Source organism: Pan paniscus, chromosome 2, assembly GCF_029289425.2.
Source record: "Pan paniscus chromosome 2, NHGRI_mPanPan1-v2.0_pri, whole genome shotgun sequence".
Taxonomy (NCBI): Eukaryota; Metazoa; Chordata; class Mammalia; order Primates; family Hominidae; genus Pan; species Pan paniscus.
In genome coordinates, this window is record NC_085926.1 from 50,761,737 (window position 1) to 50,786,291 (window position 24,555).

The 24,555-nt window shown below is 39.2% G+C and overlaps 1 protein-coding gene and 1 pseudogene across 9 annotated transcripts in view; one reads left to right on the forward strand and one right to left on the reverse strand.

Annotated features, from left to right (window-relative positions):
* DOCK3 (dedicator of cytokinesis 3) overlaps positions 1-24,555 on the forward strand; it is a 711,442-nt gene that overhangs the window by 104,061 nt on the left and 582,826 nt on the right. For all 9 annotated transcript variants that reach the window (XM_057301776.2, XM_055109993.3, XM_034956564.4 and 6 more), the window contains exon 2: positions 69-152. In XM_057301776.2, the coding sequence (XP_057157759.1) occupies positions 69-152 (84 nt within the window). The remainder of the gene's footprint in view (positions 1-68; positions 153-24,555) is intronic.
* Positions 1,299-18,877, reverse strand: LOC103786143 (zinc finger protein 652-like; annotated as a pseudogene).

The following is a 24,555-nucleotide window of genomic DNA, read 5'->3' on the forward strand; positions in this document are numbered from 1 at the left end:
TTCAGTGACTCTGACCATGTCTCAGTGTTTAAAAATGCTAATTGGTGTGTTTATCCTTGCTTTTCTAGTGATATGCAGCTTTCGAGGATCTGTCCCTCAAGGGTTGGTCTTAGAAATAGGAGAAACAGTCCAGATTCTTGAAAAATGTGAAGGTGAGTATGGACCTACAAAGCACATAAATTGTGATCATTTTTGGCAGTATTATATACATTTATTTTGTGCTAATAAGATTATAAGCAATAATTCTGGAGCCATAATTAGTCACATGATGAAATAGTGTTATATAAAATTCTTCCTGATCTATGTTCAGCATAAAGGTATGAGCTTTTTTGATTCTAATATATTAGCAACAATTAGATAATTAATTTCTGGCTGTCAGAACACATTTTTTACATATATTTATGGGGTACTTGAGATACTTTGGTACAGATATACAATGTGTAATAATCACATGGTAAATGTAGTATCATCTCAAGCATTTACCTTTTTTTGTGTTGCAAAGGTTCCAATTGTACTCCCTCAGTTATTAAAAAATGTGCAATAAATTATTGCTGACTGTAGTCACCCTATTGTGCTATCAAATACTAGATCTTATTCATTGTATCTAACTATATTTTGTGCCCTCTTACTTATTTTTTATGAATAGGTAATCTACCCATGCTTAGCTGCCTTTGAATAGAACTACGTTATAGTCCATTTATTTGTATGTTTCTGTCTGATTGGCTGGGCATCTTTAGTCCTAATTAGAACAGATCCTCAAATTTTTTAAAATTTTTATTTATTTATTTTTTTTTGAGAGGGAGCCTTGCTCTTGTTGCCTAGGCTGGAGCGCAGTGGTGCGATCTCAGCTCACTGCAACCTCTGCCTCCCAGGTTCAAGTAATTCCCCTGCCTCAGCCTCCCTAGTAGCTGGGATTACAGGCGCCCACCACCACGCCCAGCTAATTTTTGTAGTTTTAGTAGAGATAGGATTTCACCATGTTGGCCAGGCTGGTCTTGAACTCCTGACCTCAGCTGATCCGCCCACATCAACCTCCCAAAGTGCTGGGATTACAGGCGTGAGCCACTGCGCCTGGCCTAAATATGTTTAAATGTAGTTTGACTTGACTACTGTCCTCTTCTGTGGCATATATGGGTATTTCTACTGTAACATTTACACATTCTTGAGATGGATCATGTTCTTCAGAATCTGTAATTAAATCAATAAGATTTATGGGAAAAATAGGGAAAATTACACAAAATCAGAGTATTAACAAAAGCAAAATTGATGCCATGCCAAATAACTTGGGCAGCCTGGACTAGCAGTTCAGTACGGCTACAAGCCATCTCAGATGGTATAATGAAGTAGAACTGTTGCAGTGTGGGTATAGAGCCAATGTATATGAGAGTGGAGCTCTAATCTAGTTGGGTTACTGTTAAGAGGGGTATGGGAGGACATGTAACCTACCATGATCCAGGAATCATATATATTTAGGAGTACACTTCTCTGAAAAGGGAGCTACACCCGTTTTAAATTTTCTTAAAACAGAAGTATAAATTAGCACCCTTTTATGACAACAACTCTAAGGGAACTAAGAATAGAAGGTAATTTTCTTTATCTAATAAATGATAGCTACTAAAATACCTGCAGCAAACATCACATTCGGTCATAAAATATTGAAAGAGTTTTCACTGAGATCTAAAAGTGAGACAAGAATACCTACTGTCTTACTCTGTTTATGTTTTGCTATAAAGGAGTACCTGAGGCTGTATAATTTATAAAGAAAAGGGATTTATTTGCCTCATGGTTCTGTAGGCTGTACAAGAAGCATGACACCAACTTCTGCTTCTGGTGAGGGCCTTAGGAAGCTTCCACTCATGGCAAAAGTCAAAGAGAAGCCTGTACGTGCAGAGATCACATGGCGAGAGAGAAAGCAAGAGTGAGGGGAGGTGCCAGGCTCTGTTTAAAATTTTTATTTTTTAATTGACAAATAATAATTGTATTCATGGGTACATAGTGATGTTTTGGTGCATATAATATATAGTGATCAGATCAGGGTAACTAGAATATCCATTATCCCAAACATCATTTGTTTTGGTTGAGAAAGTTCAATATTTTCCTTCTAGCTTTTTGAAACTATATATTATTATTAATTATAGTCATCTTATGTGGGATAGAACATTAGAACTGATTCTTTTTATCTAGTTGTAATTTTGTATCCTTTGACAAATCTCTTCAAATCCTCCCTTCCCCTTCCCCTCCAGTATCCTTCATTCAGGTTTTTTTTGTTAGCTTCCATGTATGAATAAGAATATGAGGTGTTTAACTTTCTCTTTTTGGCTTATTTCACTTAACATAATGTCCTCTAGTTCCATTCACATTACCATGAATGGCAGGACTTCAGTATTTTTTATGGCAGAATAGTATTCCATTGTGTATATACAACATATTTTCTTAATCCATCTGTTATTGGACACTTAGGTTGATTCCATATCTTGGCTGTTGTGAATAGTGCTGCAATAAACATGGAAGTGCTGATGTCTCTTCAATATAATGACTTCTGTTCCATTGGATAAAATCCCAGTGGCTCCACAAAGAGATCTTGAGACCAAAAAAAAAAAATCCCACTGGGGTGGGATTGCTAGATCATATAGTAGTTCTTTTTTTTTTTTTTTTTTTTTTTTTTGGAGACAGGGTCTCATTCTGTCAGCAGGCTGGAGTGCAGTGGTGCCATCACAGCTTACTGTAGCCTCGACCTCCTTGGGCTCAGGTGATCCCACCTCAGCCTCCTGAGTGGCTGGGACTACAGGTGCACAACATCACCAGGCCTGGCTAAGTTTTGTATTTTTTGGTAGAGATGGGGTTTTGCCATGTTGCCCAGGCAGGCTGGTCTTGAGCTCCTGGGCTCAAGTGATCTGCCCACCTCAGCCTTCCAAAATGCTGAAATTAGAGGCATGATCTAGCACACTCAGCTATATAGTAGTTCTATTTGTAGTATTTTTTTTAATTTGAAATATTTATTTATTTTAAGTTTTGTTTTAGGTTCAGGGGTACGTGTACACATTTGTTATATTGGTAAACTCATGTCACAGGGGTTTGTTGTACAGATTATCTTGTCACCCAGGTATTAAGCCTAGTATCCATTAGTTATTTTTCCTGATCCTCTGCCTCTTCCTACCTTCCATTCTCTGGTAGGCCCCAGTGTCTGTTGTTGCCCTCTGTGTGTCCATGTATTCTCATCTTTTAGTTCCCGGTTGTAAGTGAGAATATGTGGTATTTGGTTTTCTGTTCCCATGTTAGTTTGCTAAGGATAATAGCCTCCAGCTCCATCTATGTTCCTGCAAAGGACAGGATCTTGTTCTTTTTTATGGCTGTATAGTATTCCATGGTGTATATGTTCCACATTTTCTGTAGTCTACAATTGATGGGCATTTAGATTGATTCCATGTCTTTGCTATTGTGAATAGTGCTGCAGTGAACATACACATGCATATGTCTTTATGATAGAATGATTTATATTCCTTTGGGTATATATGCAATATTGGGATTGATGGGTCGAATGGCAGTTCTGTTTTTAGGTCTTTAGGAATTGCCATACTGTTTTTCACAATGGTTGAACTAATTTACACTCCTGCCTACAGTGTTTAAGCATTCTTTTGTCTCAGCAGTCTCACCAGTACCTGTTATTTTTTGAGTGTGTGTGTGTGTGTGTGTGTGTGTGTGTGTGTGTGTAGCTTTTTAAAAAAAATTCTTTTCAAAATTAAGTTTTTTTATTTCAATAGGGTTTTTGGGAACAAGTGGTGTTTGGTTACATGAGTAAGTTCTTTAGTGGTGATTTCTGAGATTTTGGTGCACCCATCACCCGAGCAGTGTACACTGTACCCAATGTGTAGCCTTTTATCCCTCACCCACCTCCCACCCTTCCCCCCACCGAGTCCCCAAAGTCCGTTGTATCATGCTTACGCCTTTGCATCCTCATAGCTTAGCTCCCACTTATAAGTGAGAACATATGATGTTTGGTTTTTCATTCCTGAGTTACTTCACTTAGAATAATGGTCTCCAGTTCCATCCAGGTTGCTGTGAATGCCATGATTTTTTTTTTTTTTTTTTTTTGGCTCATGGCTGAGTAGTCCATGGTGTGTGTATATTTGTGTGTGTGTGTGTGTGTGTGTGTGTCTGTACCACCACACGTTTTCTTTATGCACTCATTGACTGATGGGCATTTGGGCTAGTTCCATATTTTTGCAGTTGCGAATTGTGCTGCTATAAACATGCGTGTGCACGCGTCTTTTTTGTATGATGACTTCTTTTCCTCTGGGTAGATATCCAGTAGTGGGATTGCTGGATTGAATGGTAGATCTACTTTTTGTTCTTTAAGGAATCTCCACACTGTTTTTCATAGTGGTTGTACCAGTTTACGTTCTCATCAGCAGTATAAAAGTGTTCTCTTTTCACCACATCCGTGCCAATATCTTTTTTTTAATTTTTAAATTATGATCATTCTTGCAAGAGTAAGGTGGCATCTCATTGTGGTTTTAATTTGCATTTCTTAGATGATTAATGATGTTTAGCATTTTTTCATGTGTTCATTGGCCATTTGTCTATCTCCTTGAGAAGATTCTCAATGGACAATTCTTGAGAATTGTGTATTCATGTCCTTAGCCCATTTTTTGATGTGATTATTTGTTTTTCTCTTCTTGATTTGTTTCACTTCCTTGTAGATTCTGGATATTAGTCCTTCGTTAGATGCATAGTTTGTGAAGATTTTCTCCCACTTTGTGGATTATCTGTTTACTCTGCTGATTATTTCTTCTGCTGTGCAGAAGCTTTTTAGTTTAAGTAAGTCCCATCCATTTATCTTTGTTTTTGTTTCATTTGCTTTTGTGTTTTTGGTTATGAAGTCTTTGCCTAAGCCAGTGTCTAGAAGGGGTTTTCTGATGTTACCTTGTAGAATTTTTATGGTTTCAGGTCTTAGATTTAAGTCTTTGATCCATCTTGAGTTGATTTTTTTTTTTTTTTTGAGATGGAGTCTCGCTCTGTTTTCCAGGCTGGGGTGCAGTGGCATGATCTGGGCTCACCGCAACCTCCGCCTCCCAAGTTTAAGTGATTTTCCTGTCTCGACCTCCCGAGTAGCTGAGATTACAGGTGACTGCCACCACGCCTGGCTAATTTTTGTATTTTTAGTAGAGGTGGGGTTTCACCACGTTGGCCAGGTTGATCTCGAACTCCTGACCTCAAGTGATCCTCCCGCCTCAGCCTCCCAAAGTGCTGGGATTACAGGCATGAGCCACTGCACCCATCCTTGAGTTGATTTTTGTATAAGGTGAGAGATGGGGATTCAGTTTCATTCTTCTACATGTGACTTGCCAATTATCCCAGCACCATTTGTTGAATAGGGTGTGTCCTTTCCCCACTTTATGTTTTTGTTTGCTTTGTCAAACATCATTTGGCTATAAGTATTTGGGTTTATTTCTGGATTCTCTATTCTGTTCCATTTGTCTATGTGCCTATTTTTATACTAGTACCATGCTGTTTTGGTGACTATAGCCTTATAGTATGGTTTGAAGTAGGGTAATGTGATGCTTGCAGATTTGTTCTTTTTGCTTAGTCTTGCTTTGGCTATGTGGGCTCTTTTTTGGTTCCATATGAATTGTAGATTTGTTTTTTCTAGTTCTGTGAAGAATGATGGTGATATTTTGATGGGAATAGTATTAAATTTGTAGACTGCTTTTGGCAGTGTGTTCATTTTCACAATATTGATTCTACCCATTCATGTGCATGGGATGTGTTTCCATTTGTTTGTGTCATCTATGTTTTCTTTCAGCAGTGTTTTATAGTTTTCCTTGTAGAGGTCTTTCACTTCCTTGATTAGGTATATTCCTAAGTATTTTATTTTATTTTATTTGCAGCTAGTGTAAAAGGGGTTGAGTTCTTGATTTGATTCTTAGCCTGGTGGCTGTTGGTGTGTAGCAGTGCTACAAATTTGTGCACATCAATTTTGCATCCTGTGGCCAGGCACGGTGGCTCACACCTATAATCCCAGCACTTTGGGAAGCCAAGGCGGGCAGATCACCTGAGGTCAGGAGTTTGAGACTACCCTGGCTAACATGGCGAAACGCTGTCTCTACTAAAAATACAAAAATTAGCTGGGGGTGGTGGTGCACGCCTGTAATCCCAGCTACTTGGGAGGCTGAGCCAGGAGAATTGCTTGAACCTGGGAGGCAGAGGTTGCAGTGAGCTGAGATTGTGCCATTGCACTCCAGCCTGAGCGACAAGAGCAAAACTCCATCTCTGGGAGGCAGAGGTTGCAGTGAGCTGAGATTGTGCCATTGCACTCCAGCCTGAGCGACAAGAGCAAAACTCCATCTCAAAAAAAAGATTGTGTTCTGAAACTTTTCTGAGTTTATTTTTCAGTTCTAGGAGCTTTTTGGGTGGGTCTTTAGGGTTTTTTAGGTGTATGATCATGTCATTGGTGAGCAGTGATCATTTGACTGCCTCTACCAATTCGAATGTCCTTTATTTCTTTCTCTTGTCTGATTGCTCTGGCTAGGACTTCCAGTACTATGTTGAAGAGAAGTGGTAAAAGTGGGCATCCATGTCTTGTTCCAGTTCTCAGGTGGAATGCTTTTGTCTTTTCCTCATTCAATATAATGTTGGCTGTGGGTTTGTCATAGATGGCTTTTATTAAGGTATGTCCCTTCTATGCCAATTTTGCTGAGGGTTTTAATCATAAAGGATGCTGGATTTTGTCAAATCCTTTTTATGCATCTATTGAGATGATCATGTGATTTTTGTTTTAAATTCTGTTTATGTAGTATATCATGTTTATTGACTTGCCTATGTTAAACCATCTCTGTGTTCCTGGTATGAAACCCACTTCATCATGGTGGATTATCTTTTAATATGCTGTTGGATTCAGTTAGCTAGTGTTTTGTTGAGGATTTTTACATCTATGTTCATCAAGGATATTGGTGTGTAGTTTTCTTTTTTTGTTATGTCCTATCCTGGTTTTGATATTAAGGTGATACTGGCTTTATAGAATGATTTAGGGAGTCCCTCTTTCTCTATCTTTTGGAATAGTTTCAATAGGATTTTTACCAGTTCTTTGAATGGCTGATAGAATTCAGCTGTGAATCCTTCTGGTCCTGGACGTTTTTTGTTGGCATTTTTTTTTTTTAATTACCATTTTTGTCTCACTGCTTGTTATTTGTCTGTTCAGAGTTTCTGTATCTTCCTGGTTTAATCTAAGGGTGTCGTGTATTTCCAGAAATTTGTCCATCTCTAGGTTTTCTAGTTTGTGCCCATAAAGATGTTCATAGTAGCCTTGAATGATCTTTTGTATTTCTTTGGTATTGCTTGTAATATCTCTCGTTTTGTTTCTAATTGAGCTTATTTGGATTTTCTCTCTTCTTGGTTAATCTTTCTAATGGTCTATCAGTGTTATTCATCTTTTCTTTTTTTCTTTAATCAGCTGATATGAAATTATAAAATTCCAGAAGTCTGAGTATTTGAAACTTACAAAAGTCACCAGAAAATGCAAGCATATTGGGCTTTAGTTTGGTGTTTCCCTTGGTTTAGATGACAGTCCCTCTGTGAGCTCAAGGTAATCTTCTTGTTTATTTCCTTAGATCTGTTGTTTCAGTGACAACCACAGAACTCTTAGTGGAGGCCAAGGAGAGTCTGAGAACTAAAGAAACGTCCACCATTTCTTTCTTTGCACACTAACACATGGGAACTTATCTCCTGGAGAACACACTTAAGGAGATGGATGTTAATGATGCTGTGCTGAACTGTTCTTCTCTGCCAACTGCCGCAGAAAGTTGTCCTCACTCTGGCCTTTATGATTTAAAGTTGTCCTTACTCTGGCCTTTATGATTTATGAAATCTTTTGCCACAGATTTCACAGATAAAGGGTTTCTCTCCAGTGTTTGTTTTCATGTGTTCGTGAAAATACTGCTTCGTGTTGAAATCCTTGCCACACCACTGGCACATGAACTGTTTGTGCCCAATGTGGATGCTCATGTGGGTGTGTAGCTGGTAATTGTACTGAAACCTTTCGTCACAGGTCTCGCATCTGAAGGACTTCTCTCCAGAATGCTGCAGGGAGTGCCCCATGAGTGACATACTGCATTTGAATGATTTTCCACAGGTTTCACATGTAAATGGCATGTCTTTCATGTGTGCAACCATGTGTTTTCGCACATGAGCCATGGCATAGAATTTTTTCTCACAAATTTCACAGGAAAATTTCTTTTCTGCATATCCATGGACGATCTTGATATGTTCATGAAGGATCCAGTTTCTTGAATGATTTATTACAGGCAACAAACTAAATGTTTTTTTCACAGTCTGTTTGCCGGTGAAGGTATAGCTCACTTTCCAGGACAAACTTATTGCCACATTTATCACAAATCTGCATGTGCCTATGAGTAATGTTCATTTGCTTCTCCAGACACCAGTGAGCATTAAATACCCTGGGGCACACGCCTGTAATCCCAGCACTTTGGGAGGCTGAGGCGGGCTGATCACCTGAGGTCAGGAGTTCGAGACCAGCCTGATCAACATGTAGAAACCCCGTCTCTACTAAAAATACAAAATTAGCTGGGCGTGGTGATGCATGCCTGTAATCCCAGCTACTTGGGAGGCTGAGGCAGGAGAATCGCTTGAACCCGGGAGATGGAGGTTGTGGTGAGCCGAGATTGTGCCATTGCACTCCAGCCTGGGCAACAAGAGTAAAACTGTCTCAAAAACAAAAAACAACCCTGGGGCACTTCTCACAGGTCACACTTAGCTTTCTGCACTGGTGCTTCAGGCTCCTTTGTGGCCCGCTTCTTACGCTTAGGTGGCTCTGCACTCTTCCTGCAACCTCTTGTAGTTCTGGGAGTAGGGGAAGTGGTAGCTGCAGCAACAGAGGCAGCTCTCCTCGTTCTTCTTTCTGTAACGCTGACTTTCTCTGCTATCTTCTCCTTTTTCTTCTGCTTATCATTCTCTCCATAGTCATTGCTGTTATCTGTGGCCCCTTCCTCACTCTCTTCCTCCTCATTGTTTAAGAACAGGAGTCTCTTTGGATTGAGAAGAGGTACCCTTTTCCCCTTTAGGTACATTTAATGTTTGATTATTAAGGTTTACCTCCACTATGATCTGCTCCCTTTTGTAAAAGACTTCTTCCTCTTCTTCCTCCTCCTCTTCTGTGTCATCAGAATTCTCCTGGTCTTCCTTAATAGCATGCACATCAGACTCTGCTCCTGTCTCCCTGAAATGTGGCTGTTCTTCTGTTTCATGGAGATGTAGTTTGCTCATCTTGGTGTCCACAAACACAGAATAAGGACTTCCTGGTTCCCTTTGTTACACTTTGGTGGACAGGTCAAGTTCCTTGTGGCACCATGATGAAAGCTGGATGGCACTTGCCCATGACGGCTATCATCTTGTGCCATTCCTGCTACAGGCACAGCACGGTTTTCAACCAGCTCCTGACAAGAAGTGGCTGTGTGCCTCATTGGTAAATGACTCAATTTATTAAGCAGTTCAGACTGTAAAGAAAATAGCTTTAAAACAAGGTAATTATTAAGACTAAAATATTTTTCCATCCCTAAGAATCACTCAAATGAAAAAAAGATATTCCTGGAAACTGAATTCTTCCATTGTTGCAGCACCAAAGCATAAGTCAAAAAGGTTTGGTATTATGGCAAGAGCAGACCACTAGTGATTTTTCTTCTGAAGAGAACTACAAGGGACTTGGTGCATCTTATCTGGGCCGGCCACCTCCACCGCCTAGATCAATGCCTTGGCAGTCCTTCCCTGCAGTGGGGGGACTGTAGCCAGAGTCACAACCTCCAGCCAGGCCGGCCCCTCACTCCTGCCCAATGTCTGTCCTCAGGGCTGCTCCTCAGACCTGGCCTCGGCTGCTGGCCACAGTGCTATGTGGCCACCGCTCCCATGTCTCTGGACTTCCTTCTGAGTGCCTGAGGGCAAGGAGGGTAGCAGGGTGGGCAGAGCGCAGGGAGGGAGGCAGGGGAGGGGGGTGGGTGTGTGGATATACGTGCAGGGAGGGAGGCGAGTGGCTGCGAGGGCGCGTGCCCGCCCCGTCCCCTTCCTTTTTTGGCCACCCCCCTTTATTATCTTTTCAAAGAACGAGGTTTTTGTTTCATTTATCTTTTGTATTGTTTCTTTTTTGTTTGTTTGCTTCCATTTCATTTAGTTCTGCTCTGATCTTTGTTATTTCTTTTCTTCTGCTGGGTTTGGGTTTAGTTTGTTTTTGTTTCTCTAGTTCCTTGAGGTGTGACCTTAGACTGTCTTCTTTTTTCTCTTTTAGACTTTTTGATGTAGGTGTTTAATGCTAAGAACTTTTCTCTTAGCACCTCTTGCTGCATCCCAGAGGTTTTGATAGGTTGTGTCACTATTATGCAGTTCAAATAACTTTTAATTTCCATCTTGATTTCATTGTTGACCCAATGATCATTCAGCAGCAGGTTAGTTTCCATGTATTTTCATGGTTTTGAGGGTTCCTTTTGGAGTTAATTTCCAATTTTATTCCACTGTGATCTGAGAGAGTACTTGATGTAATTTTGGTTTTCTTAAATTTATAGAGAGTTGTTTTGTGGCCTGTAATATGATCTATCTTGGAGAATGTTCCATGTACTGATGATTACAATGTATATTCTGCAGTTGTTGGGTAGAATGTTCTGTAAATATCTGTTAAGTCCATTTGTTCTAGGGTATAGTTTAAGTCCATTGTTTACTTGTGGTCTTTCTGTCTTAATAACCTGTCCAGTGCTGTCAGTGGATTATTGAAGTCCGCCACCATTATTGTGTTGCCATCCATCACATTTCTTAGGTCTAGTAGTAACTGTTTTATAAATTTGGGAGCTCCAGTGTTAGGTGCATATATATCTAGGATTCTGATATTTTCCTGTTGGACTAGTTTTTAAATCTTTTTTGTTTGTTTGTTTGTTTTTAAGACAGTCTCTGTCTGTCATCCAGGTTGGAATGCAGTGGTGTGATCTTGGTGTCATCAGTGGTGTGACCTGTGCCTTCTGGGTTCAAGCGATTCTTGTGTCTCAGCCTCCTGAGTAGCTGGGACTGATAGTCATGCACCAGCATGCCCGGCTAATTTTTGTATTTTTAGTAGAGATGGGGTTTCGCCATATTGACCAGACCGGTCTGGAACTCCTGGCCACAAGTATCTGCCCACCTCGGCTTCCCAAACTGTTGAGATTACAGGCATGAGCCACCATGCGTGGCCTAGTCCTTTCATCATTGTATAATATCCCTCTTTGTGTTTTTTTAACTGCTTTTGCTTTAAAGTTTGTTTCATCTGATGTAAGAATAGCTCCTCCTGCTTGCTTTTGGTGTTCATTTGCATGGAATATCTTTTTCCACCTTTTTACCTTAAGTTTATATGAGTCCTTATATGTTAGGTGAGTCTCTTGAAGACAACAGATACATGGTTTGTGAATTCTTATCTATTCTGCCATTCTGTATCTTTTAAGTGGAGCATTTAGGCCATACATTCAGTGTTAGTATTGAGACGTGAGGTACTATTCTGTTCATCATTGTGGTTTTTGCCTGAATACCTTGTTTGTTTTTTTCTCATTTGCTATTGTTTTACAGGTCCTGTGACATTTATCCTTTAAGGAGGTTCTATTTTGGTGTATTTTGAGGTTTTTGTTTCAATATTTAGAGCTTTGTTTTTTTGGCAGTTATTTTAGTGCTGGCTTGGTAGTGGCAGATTCTTTCAGCATTTGTTTGTCTGAAAAAGACTATCTTTCCTTCATTTACGAAGCTTAGTTTTGCTAGATACAAAATTCATGACTGATAATTGTTTTGTTTAAGGAGACTAAAGATAGGACCTCAATCCCTTCAAGTTTATCGGGTTTCTGCTGAGAAATTTGCTTTTAATCTGATAAATTTTCCTTTATAGGTTACTTGATGCTTTTGCCTCACAGCTCTTAAGATTCTTTCCTTCGTCTTGACTTTAGATAACCTGATGACTGTGTGCCTGGGCGATGATCTTCCATTCTGACTGGTGTGAGATGGTATCTCATTGTGATTTTGATTTGCATTTTTCTAGTGATCAATGATACTTTTTTTCATATGCTTCTTGGCCACATGAATGTCTTTTTTTGAGAAGCATCTGTTCATGTCCTTTGCCCACTTTTTAATGTTTTTTGTTGTTGTTGTTATAAATTTGTTTAAGTTCCTTGTAGACGATATTAGACCTTTGTCAGATGGATAGATTGCAAAATTTTTCTCCCATTCTGTAGGTTGTTTACTCTGTTGATACTTTCTTTTGTTATGCAGAAGCTCCTAAGTTTAATAAGATCCCATTTGTCAATGTTTGCCTTTGTTGTGATTGCTTTTGGTGCCTTTGTCATGAAATCTTTGCCTGTTCCTATGTTCCGAATGGTATTGGCCTAGGTGATCTATTACAGTTTTGGGGTTTACATTTAAGTGTTAAATCTATCTTTTTTTTTTTTTTTTTGAGATGGAGTCTTGCTCTGTCGCCCAGGATTGAGTGCAGTGGTGCCATCTCGGCTCACTGCAACCTCTGCCTCCCGGGTTCAAGTGATTCTCCTGCCTCAGCCTCCCAAGTAGCAGGGACTACAGGTGCATGCTACCATGTCTGGCTAATTTTTGTATTTTTAGTTTCACCATGTTGAAATGGGGTTTTACCATGTTGGCCAGGTTGGTCTGGAACTCCTGACCTCAGGTGATCCACCCGCCTCGGCCTCCCAAAGTGCTGGAATTACAGGTGTGAGCCACTGCACTTGGCCAAATGTTTAATCTGTCTTGAGTTGATTTTTGTGCATGGTGTAAGGAAGGGGTCCAGTTTCAATCTTCTGCATATGGTTAGCCAGTTATCCCAGCACCATTTATTGAATAGGGAGTCTTCTTCAATGCTTGTTTTTGTCAGGTTTGTTGACGATCAGATGGTAGTAAGTGTGTGGCCTTGTTTCTGGGTGCTCTGTTGTTTTCCATTGGTCTCTGTGTTTGTTTTTTGTACTAGTACCATGTTGTTTTAGTTTCTGTGGCCCTGTGGTATAGTTTGAAGTTGGGTAGCATGATGCCTCCAGCTTTGTTCTTTTTGCTTAGGATTGCCTTGGCTATTCGGGGTATTTTTTTGTTCCTTGGCTATTTGGGATTTTTTTTTGTTCCATGTGAATTTTAAAATAGATTTTTCTAGTTCTGTGAAGAATGTCATTGTAGTTTGATAGGAATAGCATTGAGTCTGTAAATTGCTTTGGGCAGTATGACCATTTTAATGATATGGATTCTTCTCTGTTAGCATGAAATATTTTTCCATTTGTTTGTGTCATCTCTGAATTTTTTTTTTTTTTTTTTGAGCAATGTTTTGTAGTTCCTTTTGTAGACATCTTTCACTTCTCTGGTTAGCTATATTTCTAGGTATTTCATTCTTTTTATGGCAGTGAATGAGATTCTGTTCTGATTTGGCTCTCAAGTTGGCTATTGTTGGTGTATAGGAACTCTAGTGATTTTTGCACGTAGATTTTGTATTCTGAGACTTTGCTGAAGTTGTTTTCCAGCTTAAGGAGCTTTGGGGCTGACACTGGGGTTTTGTAGGTATAGGACCTGTCATCTACAAATGGGTGGTTTGACTTCCTCTCTTCCTATTTGGATGCTGTTTATTTCTTTCTCTTGCCTAATTGTTCTGGAAAGGACTTCCAATACTATGTTGACTAGGAGTGGTGAGAGAGAGCACCTCTGTCTTGTGCCGGTTTTCAAGGGGAATGCTTCCAGCTTTATAGATTGGTTATGACGTTGGCTGTGGGTTTGTCATAGATATCTGTTACTATTTCACCAAGCTTATTGAGAGTTTTTAACATAAATGGTGTTGAATTTTACCAAAAGCCTTTTCTGCATCTGTTGAGATGATCATGTGGTTTTTGTTTCTAGCTCTGTTTATGTGATGAATCACGTTTATTGATTTGCATACGTTAGAGCAATCTTGCATTCCAGGGATAAAGCCTAGTTGGTCATAGTGGATAAGCTTTTTGATGTGCTGCTGGATTTGGTTTGCGAATATTTCATTGAGGATTTTTGCATTGATGTTCATCGAGGATATTGGCCTGTTCTCTGCCAGGTTTTGATATCAGGATGATGCTGGCCTCATAGAATGAGTCAAGGAGAGGTCCCTCCTCCTTAGTTTTTTAGAATTGTTTCAGTAAGAACGGTACCAGCTCTTCTTTGTACATCTGTTAGAATTTGGCTGTGAATTTGTCTGGTCCTTGGCCTCTTTTGGTTGGTTGGAAGTTTATTAAAATTCAGTTTCAGAGCTCATTATTGGTCTGTTCACATATTCAGTTTCTTCCTGGTTCAGTCTTGGGAGGGGGTATGTGTCCAGGAATGTAAATGTTTCTTCCAGATTTTTTGGTTTATATGTATAGAGGTGTTCATAATAGTCTCTGATGGTTATTTGAATTTTTTGGGGGTCAGTGGTAATATCCCCTTTGCTGTTTCTAATTGTGTTTATTTGGATATTCACTTTTTTCTTCTTTATTAGTCTAGCTAGCCATCTATCTGTTTTATTAATTTTCTTTTTCTTTTTCTTTTTTTTTTTTTTTTTTTGAGGCAGAGTTTTGCTCTTGTTGCCCAGGCTGGAGTGTAGTGGCATGATTTCAGCTCACTGCAACCTCTACGTCCTGGCTTCAAGTGATTCTCCTGCCTCAGCCTCCCGTAGGTGGGATTACAGGCATGTGCCACCACACCCAGCTAATTTTTGTATTTTTTAGTAGAGACGGGATTTCGCCTTGTTGGTCAGGCTGGTCTCGAACTCCTGATCTCACGTGATCCACCTGCCTCAGCCTCCCAAAGTGCTGGGATTACAGGTGTGAGCCACCTTGCCTGGCCTATTTTATTAATTTTCTTTTCAAAAATTCAACCCCTGCCTTCAATGATCTTTTGAATGGTTTTTCATGTTTTCCTCTCCTTCTGTGCACCTCTGATTTAGGTTATTTCTTGTCTTCTACTAGCTTTGGGCTTGATTTACTCTTAGCTCCCTAATTCTTTTAGTTGTGATGTTAGATTGAGACAGATCTTTCTTTTTGGTGTAGGCATTTAGTGCTATATATTTTCCTTTTAACACTGCCTTAGCTGTGTCCCAGAGATTTTGGGTATATTATATTTTTGTTCTCATTAGTTTCAAAGAACTTGTTGATTTTTGCCTTGGTTTCATTATTTACCCAGAAGTCATTTGGGAGCAGTTTATTTAACTTATGTGTAATCGTATGGTTTTGAGTGAATTTCCTAGTGTTGATTTTTAATTTGATTGTGCTGTGGTCTGACAGAGTGGTTGCTATGATTTCACTTCTTTTGCATTTGCTGAGGAGTGTTTTGTGTCCGAGTATGTGGTCAATTTTAGAATGTGTGTGATGTGGCAATGAGAAGAATGTATGTTTTGTTGCTTTTGGGTGGAGAGTTCTGGAAATTTCTATCAGATCCATTTTATCCAGTGCTGAGTTCAAGTACTGAATACCTTTGTTAATTTCTGCCTTGATGATCTATTGAATACTGTCAGTGGCATGTTGAAGTTTCCCACTATTGTTGTGTGGGAGTCTGTGTCTCTTTGTAGGTCTCTAAGAACTTGCTTTATGAATCTGGGTGCTCCTGTGTTAGGTGCATATGTATTTAGGATAGTTAAGTCTTCTTGTTGAATTGAATCCTTTACCATTATGTAATGCCCTAATTTGTCTTTTTTGATCTTCGTTGGTTTAAAGTCTGTTTTGTCTGAAATTAGGATTGCAACCCCTGCTTTTTTCTGTTTTGTCTTGCTTGGTAGATTTTTCTCCATCCCTTTATTTCAAGTCTGTGGGTGTTTTTGCATGTGACATGGATCTCTCGAAGACAGCATATTAATGGGTCTTGGTTCTTTGTCTAGCTTGCTACTCTGCACCTTTTAATTGGGGCATTTATCCTGTTTACATTCAGGGTTATTATTGATATGTGTAGATTTGATCCTGTCATCATGGTGTTAGCTAGTTAATATGGAGACATGTTTGTGTGGTTGCTTTATAGTGTTACTGGTCTGTGTGCTTAAGTTTGTGTTTGTGGTGGCTGGTAGTGGTCTTTCCTTTCCATATTTAGTGCTTCCTTCAGGAGCTCTTATAAGGCGGGTCTGAGGGTAACGAATTTCCTCAGTGTTTGATTGTCTGAAAAGGATCTTATTTCTTGTTGGCTTGTGAAGCTCAGTTTGGCCAGCTATGAATTCTGGGTTTGAATCTCTCTCTTTTTTTTAAAGAATATGGAATATTGGCCCCCAATCTCTTCTGGCTTGGGTTTCTCCTGAGAGGTCCACTGTTAGTCTGATGGGTTTGCCTTTGTAGGTTACCTGATCTTTCATTCTAGCTACCTTTAACATTTTTTCTTTCATTTTGACTTTGGAGAATCTGATGATTATATATCTTGGAGATGATCTTCTTGTGAAGTATGTTACTGGGGTTCTCTGCATTTCCTGCATTTAAATGTTGGCCTGTCGAGGTTGGAGGAAGCTCTCATTGTTCATATCCTGAAATATGTTTTTCAAGTTTCTTACACACTCCCTGTCTCTTTCAGGGACACCAATGAGTTATAGATTTTGTCTCTTTTTTATTTTTTTGAGATGGAGTCTTGCTCTGTTGCCAGGCTGGAGTGCCGTGGCATGATCTCAGCTAACTGCAACCTCTGCCTCCCGGGTTCAAGTGATTCTCCTGTCTCAGCCTCCTGAGTAGCTGGGACTACAGGTGCATGCCACCACACCCAGCTAATTTTTGTATTTTTGGTAGAGATGGGGTTTCACCATGTTGGCAAGGATGGCCTTGATCTCTTGACCTCGTGATCTGCCTGCCTTGGCCTCTGGATTTGGTCTGTTTACATAAGCCCATATTTCTTGGAGATTTTGTTCCTTTTCATTCTTTTTCTCTGTTATTTTCTGACTGTTTTATTTCAGAAGCCCAGTCCTCAAGCTCTGAGATTCTTTCCTCACCTTGGTCTGTTCTGCTGTTGATACTTGTGACTGCATTATCAAATTCTTGTAGTGTGTTTTGCAGCTCTGTCAGGTCAGTTACATTCTTTTCTATACTGGCTATTTTGACTTTCAGCTCTTGTATCATTTTATTGTGATACTTAGCTTCCTTGGGTTGGGTTTCGACATACTCTGTTATCTCAATGATCTTCCTCCCTAACCATGTTCTGAATTATATTTCTGTCATTTTAGCCATCTCAGCCCCATTGGGAACCCTTTCTGGAGAGGTGGTGTGGTTAATTTTTTTTTTTTTTGAGACAGAGTCTGGCTCTGTCCCCCAGGCTGGAGTGCAGTGGTGTGATTTTGGCTAACTGCAAGCTCCGCCTCCCGGGTTCACGCCATTCTCCTGCCTCAGCCTCCCGAGTAGCTGGGACTATAGGCGCCCACCACCATGCCCAGCTAATTTTTTTTTGTATTTTTAGTAGAGACGGGGTTTCACCATGGTCTGGATCTCCTGACCTCGTGATCCACCCCCCTCGGCCTCCCAAAGTGCTGGGATTACAGGCGTGAGCCACCATGCCCAGCCATTTTTTTTTTGTTTTTTTTTTTTGAGATGGAGTTTTGCTCTTCTTGCCCAGGCTGGGGTGCAATGGTGCAATCTTGGCTCACTGCAACCTCTGCCTCCCGGGTTCAAGCTATTCTCCTGCCTCAGCCTCCCTAGTAGCTGGGATTATAGGCATGCGTCACCACGCTCGGCTAATTTTGTATTTTTAGTAGAGACGGTGTTTCTCCATGTTGGTCAGGCTGGTCTCGAACTCCCAACTTCAGGTGATTTGCCCACCTTGGCCTCCCAAAGTGTTGGGATTACAGGCGTGAGCCACCGCGTCCAGCCGGTGTGGTTGTTTATATGAAAGAAGGCACTCTGACTTTTTGAGTTGTCAGAGTTATTGCACTGATTCTTTTTATCTTTGTGGGCTGATGTTTCTTCAGTCTTTGAAGTTGCTGACCTTTAGATTTTTTTTTTTTACTTTTATCCTAGTTGATGACCTTGAGGGTTTTGATTGCGGTATAAGGTGAATTCAGCCGACTGGCTTAGTTTGCAGAAGATTTTAGGGGGCTAATGCTCACTCACAACTTCTGGGCTGCATGCTGTAACTCTGGGTGACTTTTGTTGTGTCCTGACTTTGCTCTCTGACTCCTTGAGGTTAGGAATCCACTGTGCTGGTGGGGGTGGGGGCTGAGGTGCTCCTGGACCACAGGTCACTTACACTCCAATTGGAGTGCATTTTGTAGTGTGGTGGCAGCAGGATCCATGTTTGTTTGCATGTGCTGCCAGCAGCAGCAGTGACAACATGGCAGAGTGCACACTGCTGCATCAGGGTGCTAGTGAATGCCGAGGTTCTTGCCTTTGTGCAGGCATTCACCACAGTGGAAGAGGCGGTATGGCTGGGGGGAGGTTGGGTGTTTCTGCTGGTGACTGTGCAAATGGTTGTGCTGGTGGTGGTGTGAGGATGGAGGTGGGGCGCTGTCAGGCGCAGGCCTGTGTGTTGTGGGGTAGTCACTCAGAAAGTGGGAGAGTCTGCTCTTCTCTAGGCCTAGTTTCACTCCTGTGGCAGCGTTGGTGCAAGGGCAGGGCATTGGAAGGGGTGGGTCTGCCTTGCTTTGTGCCCTGCAAGGCTCTGACTGCACTGGTGGTTCAGCTGTGTCTGGTTGGTCATCTTGTCCTCTCTGTTGTCCCGGACAGCAGATGAGACCCAAGGCGCAGCACCTTTCCAGCTAAATGTCAGCACTGCAGAGGCTTCTCTGCTTCTGTGTTCTGGAAGAGCCACTTGTAGTATTTTTGAGGCACCTCCGTACTGTTCTCCATAGTGGTATACTAGTTTACATCTCCAGCACAGCATATAAGGGTTCTGTTTTCTCTGCATCCTTGCCAGCATTTGTTATTTTTGTCTTTTTGATGATAGCCATTTTAACTGGGGGTGAGATGATACCTCATTGTTGGTTTTGTTTGCAATTCTGTGATGATTAATGATGTTGAGCATTTTTTCATACATTTATTGGCCATTTATATGTCTTTTTTGAGAATGTTTGTTCAGATTATTTGCCCATTTTCAATTTTAATTGTTTCAACCTTTAATATGAACATTAATCGTATTTTCAAATCTAATGACGAATTACAGATAGAGAAATTTATGAAAATTATGGGGCACAGCAGTCAGAGAATTAGGCAAAGAATACAAAAAACTGTAACACATATGTAACTCTTCTTGTAATGAAGAACAGAGAAAGAATAGCTCATTTTGTATTCTGACCACAGTATAAATACATGCAAAAATATACGGCAGTTAAGCGATAGCTGTTAGGTAGAAAGTATTGATCACAGGTGGAATCTGTTACATGCGAGGAGGGAAATATATCAAGAGATTTAGTTAACAATGCTGGAAAAACCATGCCAGGCAACCAGATCTTGAGGCAAGAGTCATACTTCACAGAGAAAAAGAGCAAAATGTAGAGAAAAACCAGGTCTCGCTATGGAATGGTCTGTAGTCTTTTAACCACAGTGCCATAGAAGGAACTTGACCAAGCACTGCCCATGATCTGCAGAGTTATGTGCATAATACTCAGTTTTCCTGCTAGGGATACCCCAGTTCATGACAATGACAAGAGAATGAGAAAGGCCACCTACAAATGAAATGAGTTCATCCCACCTGCAATGGCAGATATGGTCTTATTAGTGCCATCTCTCAGAAAGAACAGTGTCCTGGGGGAAGCAGATCAGATATTAGGTCAAGCCTGTGTCCTTGCAGGAGCTCATTTGCCCATTTTGTAATTGGATTTTTTTTTTTTATTTTGCTTTTGAGATGTTTGAGTTTCTTGTATATTTTGGTTATTAAGTCTCCTGTCAGATGAGTGGTTTCAGAATATTTTCTCGCATTCTGTAGGTTGTCTTTTCACTTTATTATTTCCTTTGCTGTGCAGAGCTTTTTCATTTTATATAATCCAGTTTGTTTATTTTTGCTTGTGTTGCTTTGAGGTCTTATTTATAAAATCTTTGTGTAGACCAATGTCCTGAAGCATTTCTCCTGTTTACTTATAGTAGTTTTATAGTTTTGGGTTTTACATTTAGGTTTTTGATTTACTTTCAGTTGATTTTTGTATAGAGTGAGAGGTAGAAGTCTAGTTTCATTGTTCTGCATATGGATATCCAGTTTTTTCAGCATAATTTATTGAAAAAATGGTCCTTTCGCCAATGAATGTTCTTGGTACTTTTATCAAAAACTAATTGGCTATAGATATGTGCATTAATTTCTGGGTTGTCTATACTGTTTTAGTGGTCTGTGTGTCTGTTTTTATGCCAGTATCATGCTGTTTTGGTTACTATTGCTTTGTAGTATGTTTTGAGGTGTAGTAGTGTGAGCTTTGCTCTTTTTGCCCAAGATTGCTTTGAGTATGTGGGATCTTTTCTGGTTCCATGCCAATTTTAGGATTTTCCCCCTTATTTCTGTTAAGAATGTCATTGGTATTTTGTTAGGGATTGCATCGAATCTGTAGATTGCTTAGGGTAGTATGGCCATTTCAACAATATTAATTTTCCTGATTTATGAACTTGGCCTTTCTTTCCATTTCTTTGGGTCCTCTTCGATTTCTTTTATCAGTGTTTTGTAGTTTTCCTTGTAGAGATCTTTCACCTCCTTGGTTAGATTTATTCTTAGGTATTTTTTTTTTGTAGCAATTGTAAATAGGATTGCCTTCTTCATTTTTTTGGCTCCTCCATTGTTCCTGTATAGAAGTGATACTGATTTTTGTTCATTAATTTTATATCATGCAAGTTTACTGAATTAGTTTATCAGTTCTAAGAGTATTTTGGTAGAGTCTTTAGGTTTTTGTATATATAAGATCATGTCATCTGCAAACAGGGACAGTTTGGCTTTCTGCTTTCCAGTTTTGATGCCTCTTATTTATTTTTCTTGCCTGATTGCTCTGGCTAGGACATCTAGTGCTATGTTGAATAAGAGTGGAGATCCTTGTCTTGTTCCAGTTCTTAGAGGAAAAGCTTTCAGTTTTTTCCCCATTCCAGAAGATGCTAGCTGTGGGTTTGTTATATATGGCCTTTGTATATTGAGATGCTTTTTTTCTACACATAATTTATTAAATGTTTTCATCATGAAGGGATGTTGAATTTCATTAAGAGCTTTCTCTGAGTCTACTGAGGTGTTACGGTTTTTGTCCTTCATTTTATTGATATGATGTATGATGTTTGTTTATTTGCATGTGTTGAATTATTCTTATATTCCTGGGATTTATCCCACTTGGTTATGGTTATCTTTTTGATATGTTGTTGGCTTTGGTTTGCTAGTATTTTGTCGAGGACTTTTGTGTCTGTGTTCATCAGGGATATTGGCATGTAGTTTTCTTTTCTGATTGTGTCTTTATGTGGTTTTGCTATCAAGGTAATGCTGGACTTGTAGAATGAATTAGTGAGAATTCCCTGCTTCAACATTTTGAAGTAGTTTGAGAAGACTTGGTATTAATTCTTCTTTAAAAGAATGATAGAATTCTTTGGTGAAGCCATTATTTTTGGACTTTTCTTTGTTGAAAGACCTTTTATTACTGAGTTGTCTCATTACTTGTTATTGGTCTGTTCAGATTTTCTTTCTTCTTAGTTTACTTTTGGTATGTTGTAGGTGTCCAGGAATTTATCTGTTCTAGGTTTTTAAATTTATTGACATATTTCATAGTAATCACCAATGAGCCTTTGTATTTCCATGGCTCCTGTTGTGCTGTCTCATTTTTCACTTCTGATTTTATTTGGATCTTCTCTTTTTTCTTAGTCTAGCTAATGGTTTACCAATTTTATTTATTTTCAGAAAAACAACTTTTAGTTTTGTTGATCTTTTGTTTTTAGTCTCAATTTTGTTTATTTCTGTTCTGGTCGTTATTATTTCTTTACTTCTGCTAACTTTTTGTTTTGGTTTCTTCTTGCTTTTCTAGTTCCTTGAGGTGCACCATTAGGTTATATGAAATCTTTCTAGTTTTTTTTATTTCAGCATATATTTCCCTGAAGTTTCCTCTTAATACTGCTTTTGCTGTGTTCCCTAGCTTTTGGGATCTTATGATTCTATTTTCATTTCAAGAAATTTTGAAATTCATTCTTAATTTCTTCTTCCATCCATTGGTCATTCAGGAGCATGTTGTTTAGTTTCCATGCATTTATATAGTTTCAGATGTTCCTTTTCTTATTGATATCTAGTTTTATTCCATTTTGGTCTGAGAAGATACTTGGTATGATTTTGATCTTGTTATAAATAAAGTTTCAGTGTCATAAAAGAAATAGTGCTCGAATATAAAATTTTCTGTTTTTTTTCTTCTCAGCAAGGCAATTTACTTCTATAGAAGGGTGCACCCTCACAGATGGAGCAATGGTGAGCGCACACCTGGACAAGGGAGGGGAAGGGGTTCTGATTCCTGACACATGTGGCCCCTGCTGCTTGTTATTCCCCCTATTAGCTAGGGTTAGGCCGCACAGGCTAAACTAATTCTGATTGGCTAATTTAAAGAGAGTGACCTGGTGAGTGGTTTGGCAGGAAAAATGGTTATGGCAGAGCAGGTAATTGGAATGAGTTAGGGTGCAGCAGGTAATCGGAATGAGTCAGGGTGGAGCAGATAATTGGAAGGAGTCAGGGTGGAGCAGGTAATTGGAAGGAGTCAGGGTGGAGCAGGTGATTGAAAAAGGTTGCTTTATGAGGAAGTTAAGTTTAAAAGTAGAAGGCAAAGAATTGAACATACTGACATATTGATACTTTGAAGAGAAATTTAGAACTCATATCTAACAATCTTAAAGTTTTTTTTGAGACTTGTTTTGTGTCCTAACATATAGTTAATCCTGGAGAATGTTCAATGTGCTGATGAGGAGAATGTGTATTCTATAGCTGTTGGGTGAAATGTTCTACAAATATCTGTTACATCCATTTGGTCTGTGGTGCAGTTTAAATCTGATGTCCCATTGTTGGTTTTCTGTCAAGATGATCTGTCCATTGCTGAGAGTGGAGTGTTGAAGTCCACAGCTATTATTGTGTTTGGATCTATTTCTTCATTTGGGTCTAATAATATTTGTTTTATATGTCTGGGTGTTCTGATGTTGGGTGCATATATATTTATAATTGTTATATTCTCTTGCTAAGTTGATTGCTTTATTACTGTGTTGCCTTGTCTCTTTTTTACAGCTTTTAACTACAGGTCTTTTTTGTCCAATATAAGTATAGCTATTCATGCTCGCTTTTGGTTTTCTTTTGCATGGAATATCTTTTTTATTCCTTCAGTTACAGTTTATGTGTGTCTTTATAGGTGAGGTGAGTTACTTGTAGGCAGTATATCATAGGGTCTTTCTTTTTTATCCATTCAACCTATCTGTGTCTTCTAAATGTATATTTAATCCATTTATATTCAAGATTATTATTGATAGGGATTTACTCCTATTATTTTACTGTTTTCTGATTGTTTTGTATATTCTTTGTTTCTTACTTCCTCCCATTATTTTTACAGTTGAGTGGTGTTTTACATTGATAAGGTTTTATTTGTTTTTCTCTCTTGTTTGTGTATGAGTCCTACCAATGAGTTTTATTGTTCCATATGTTTTATCGATGGTGGTTATCATCTTTTTACTTCCAGATATAAGACTCTCTTGAGTATTTCTTGCAAGATCAGTTTAGTGGTGATGAATTTTCTTAGTTTTTCTTGTCTGTGAAAGATTTTATTTATTCTTCATTTTTAATGTGTAGGTTTACTGGGTATAATATTCCTCATTGCCATTTTTAATTTTTATTTTTTCTTTCAGTACTTTGAATATATCATGCCACTCTCTATTGGCCTGTAAGTTTTCTCCTGAGAAATTTACTGTTAGTCTAGTGGAGTTTCCTTTGTATGTGACTTGACACTTCTCTCTTGCTGCTTTTAAAATTATTTCTTTGTCTTTGACTTTTGACAATTTGATATATAATATATGTCTCTCAGTGAGGACCTGTTTGGGTTGAATCTGTTGGGGTTCTTTGAGCTTCCTGGTTCTGGATGTCCATATCTCTCCCAATGCTTAGGGGAATTTTCTTCTATTATTTCATTAAACATGTTTTCCCCACCTTTCCCTTCTCTTCTCCTTCTGGAACATCTGTAATACTTTATTCACATGATGGTGTTTCATAAATCCTGCAGGCTTTCTTCATTTTTATAATTTAGTTTTTGTCTGCCTATGTTATTTCAAAAGACCTGTCTTGAAGTACAGAAATTCTTTTTTTTTTTTTAAGATTTTATGTATTTATTTATTTATTTATTTTTTTAATTTTTTTTTTTTTTTTTAGTATTTATTGATCATTCTTGGGTGTTTCTCGGAGACGGGGATTTGGCAGGGTCATAGGACAATAGTGGAGGGAAGGTCAGCAGATAAACATGTGAACAAGGGTCTCTGGTTTTCCTAGGAAGGCAGAGGACCCTGCAGCCTTCCGCAGTGTTTGTGTCCCTGGGTACTTGAGATTAGGGAGTGGTGATGACTCTTAACGAGCATGCTGCCTTCAAGCATCTGTTTAACAAAGCACATCTTGCACCGCCCTTAATCCATTTAACCCTGA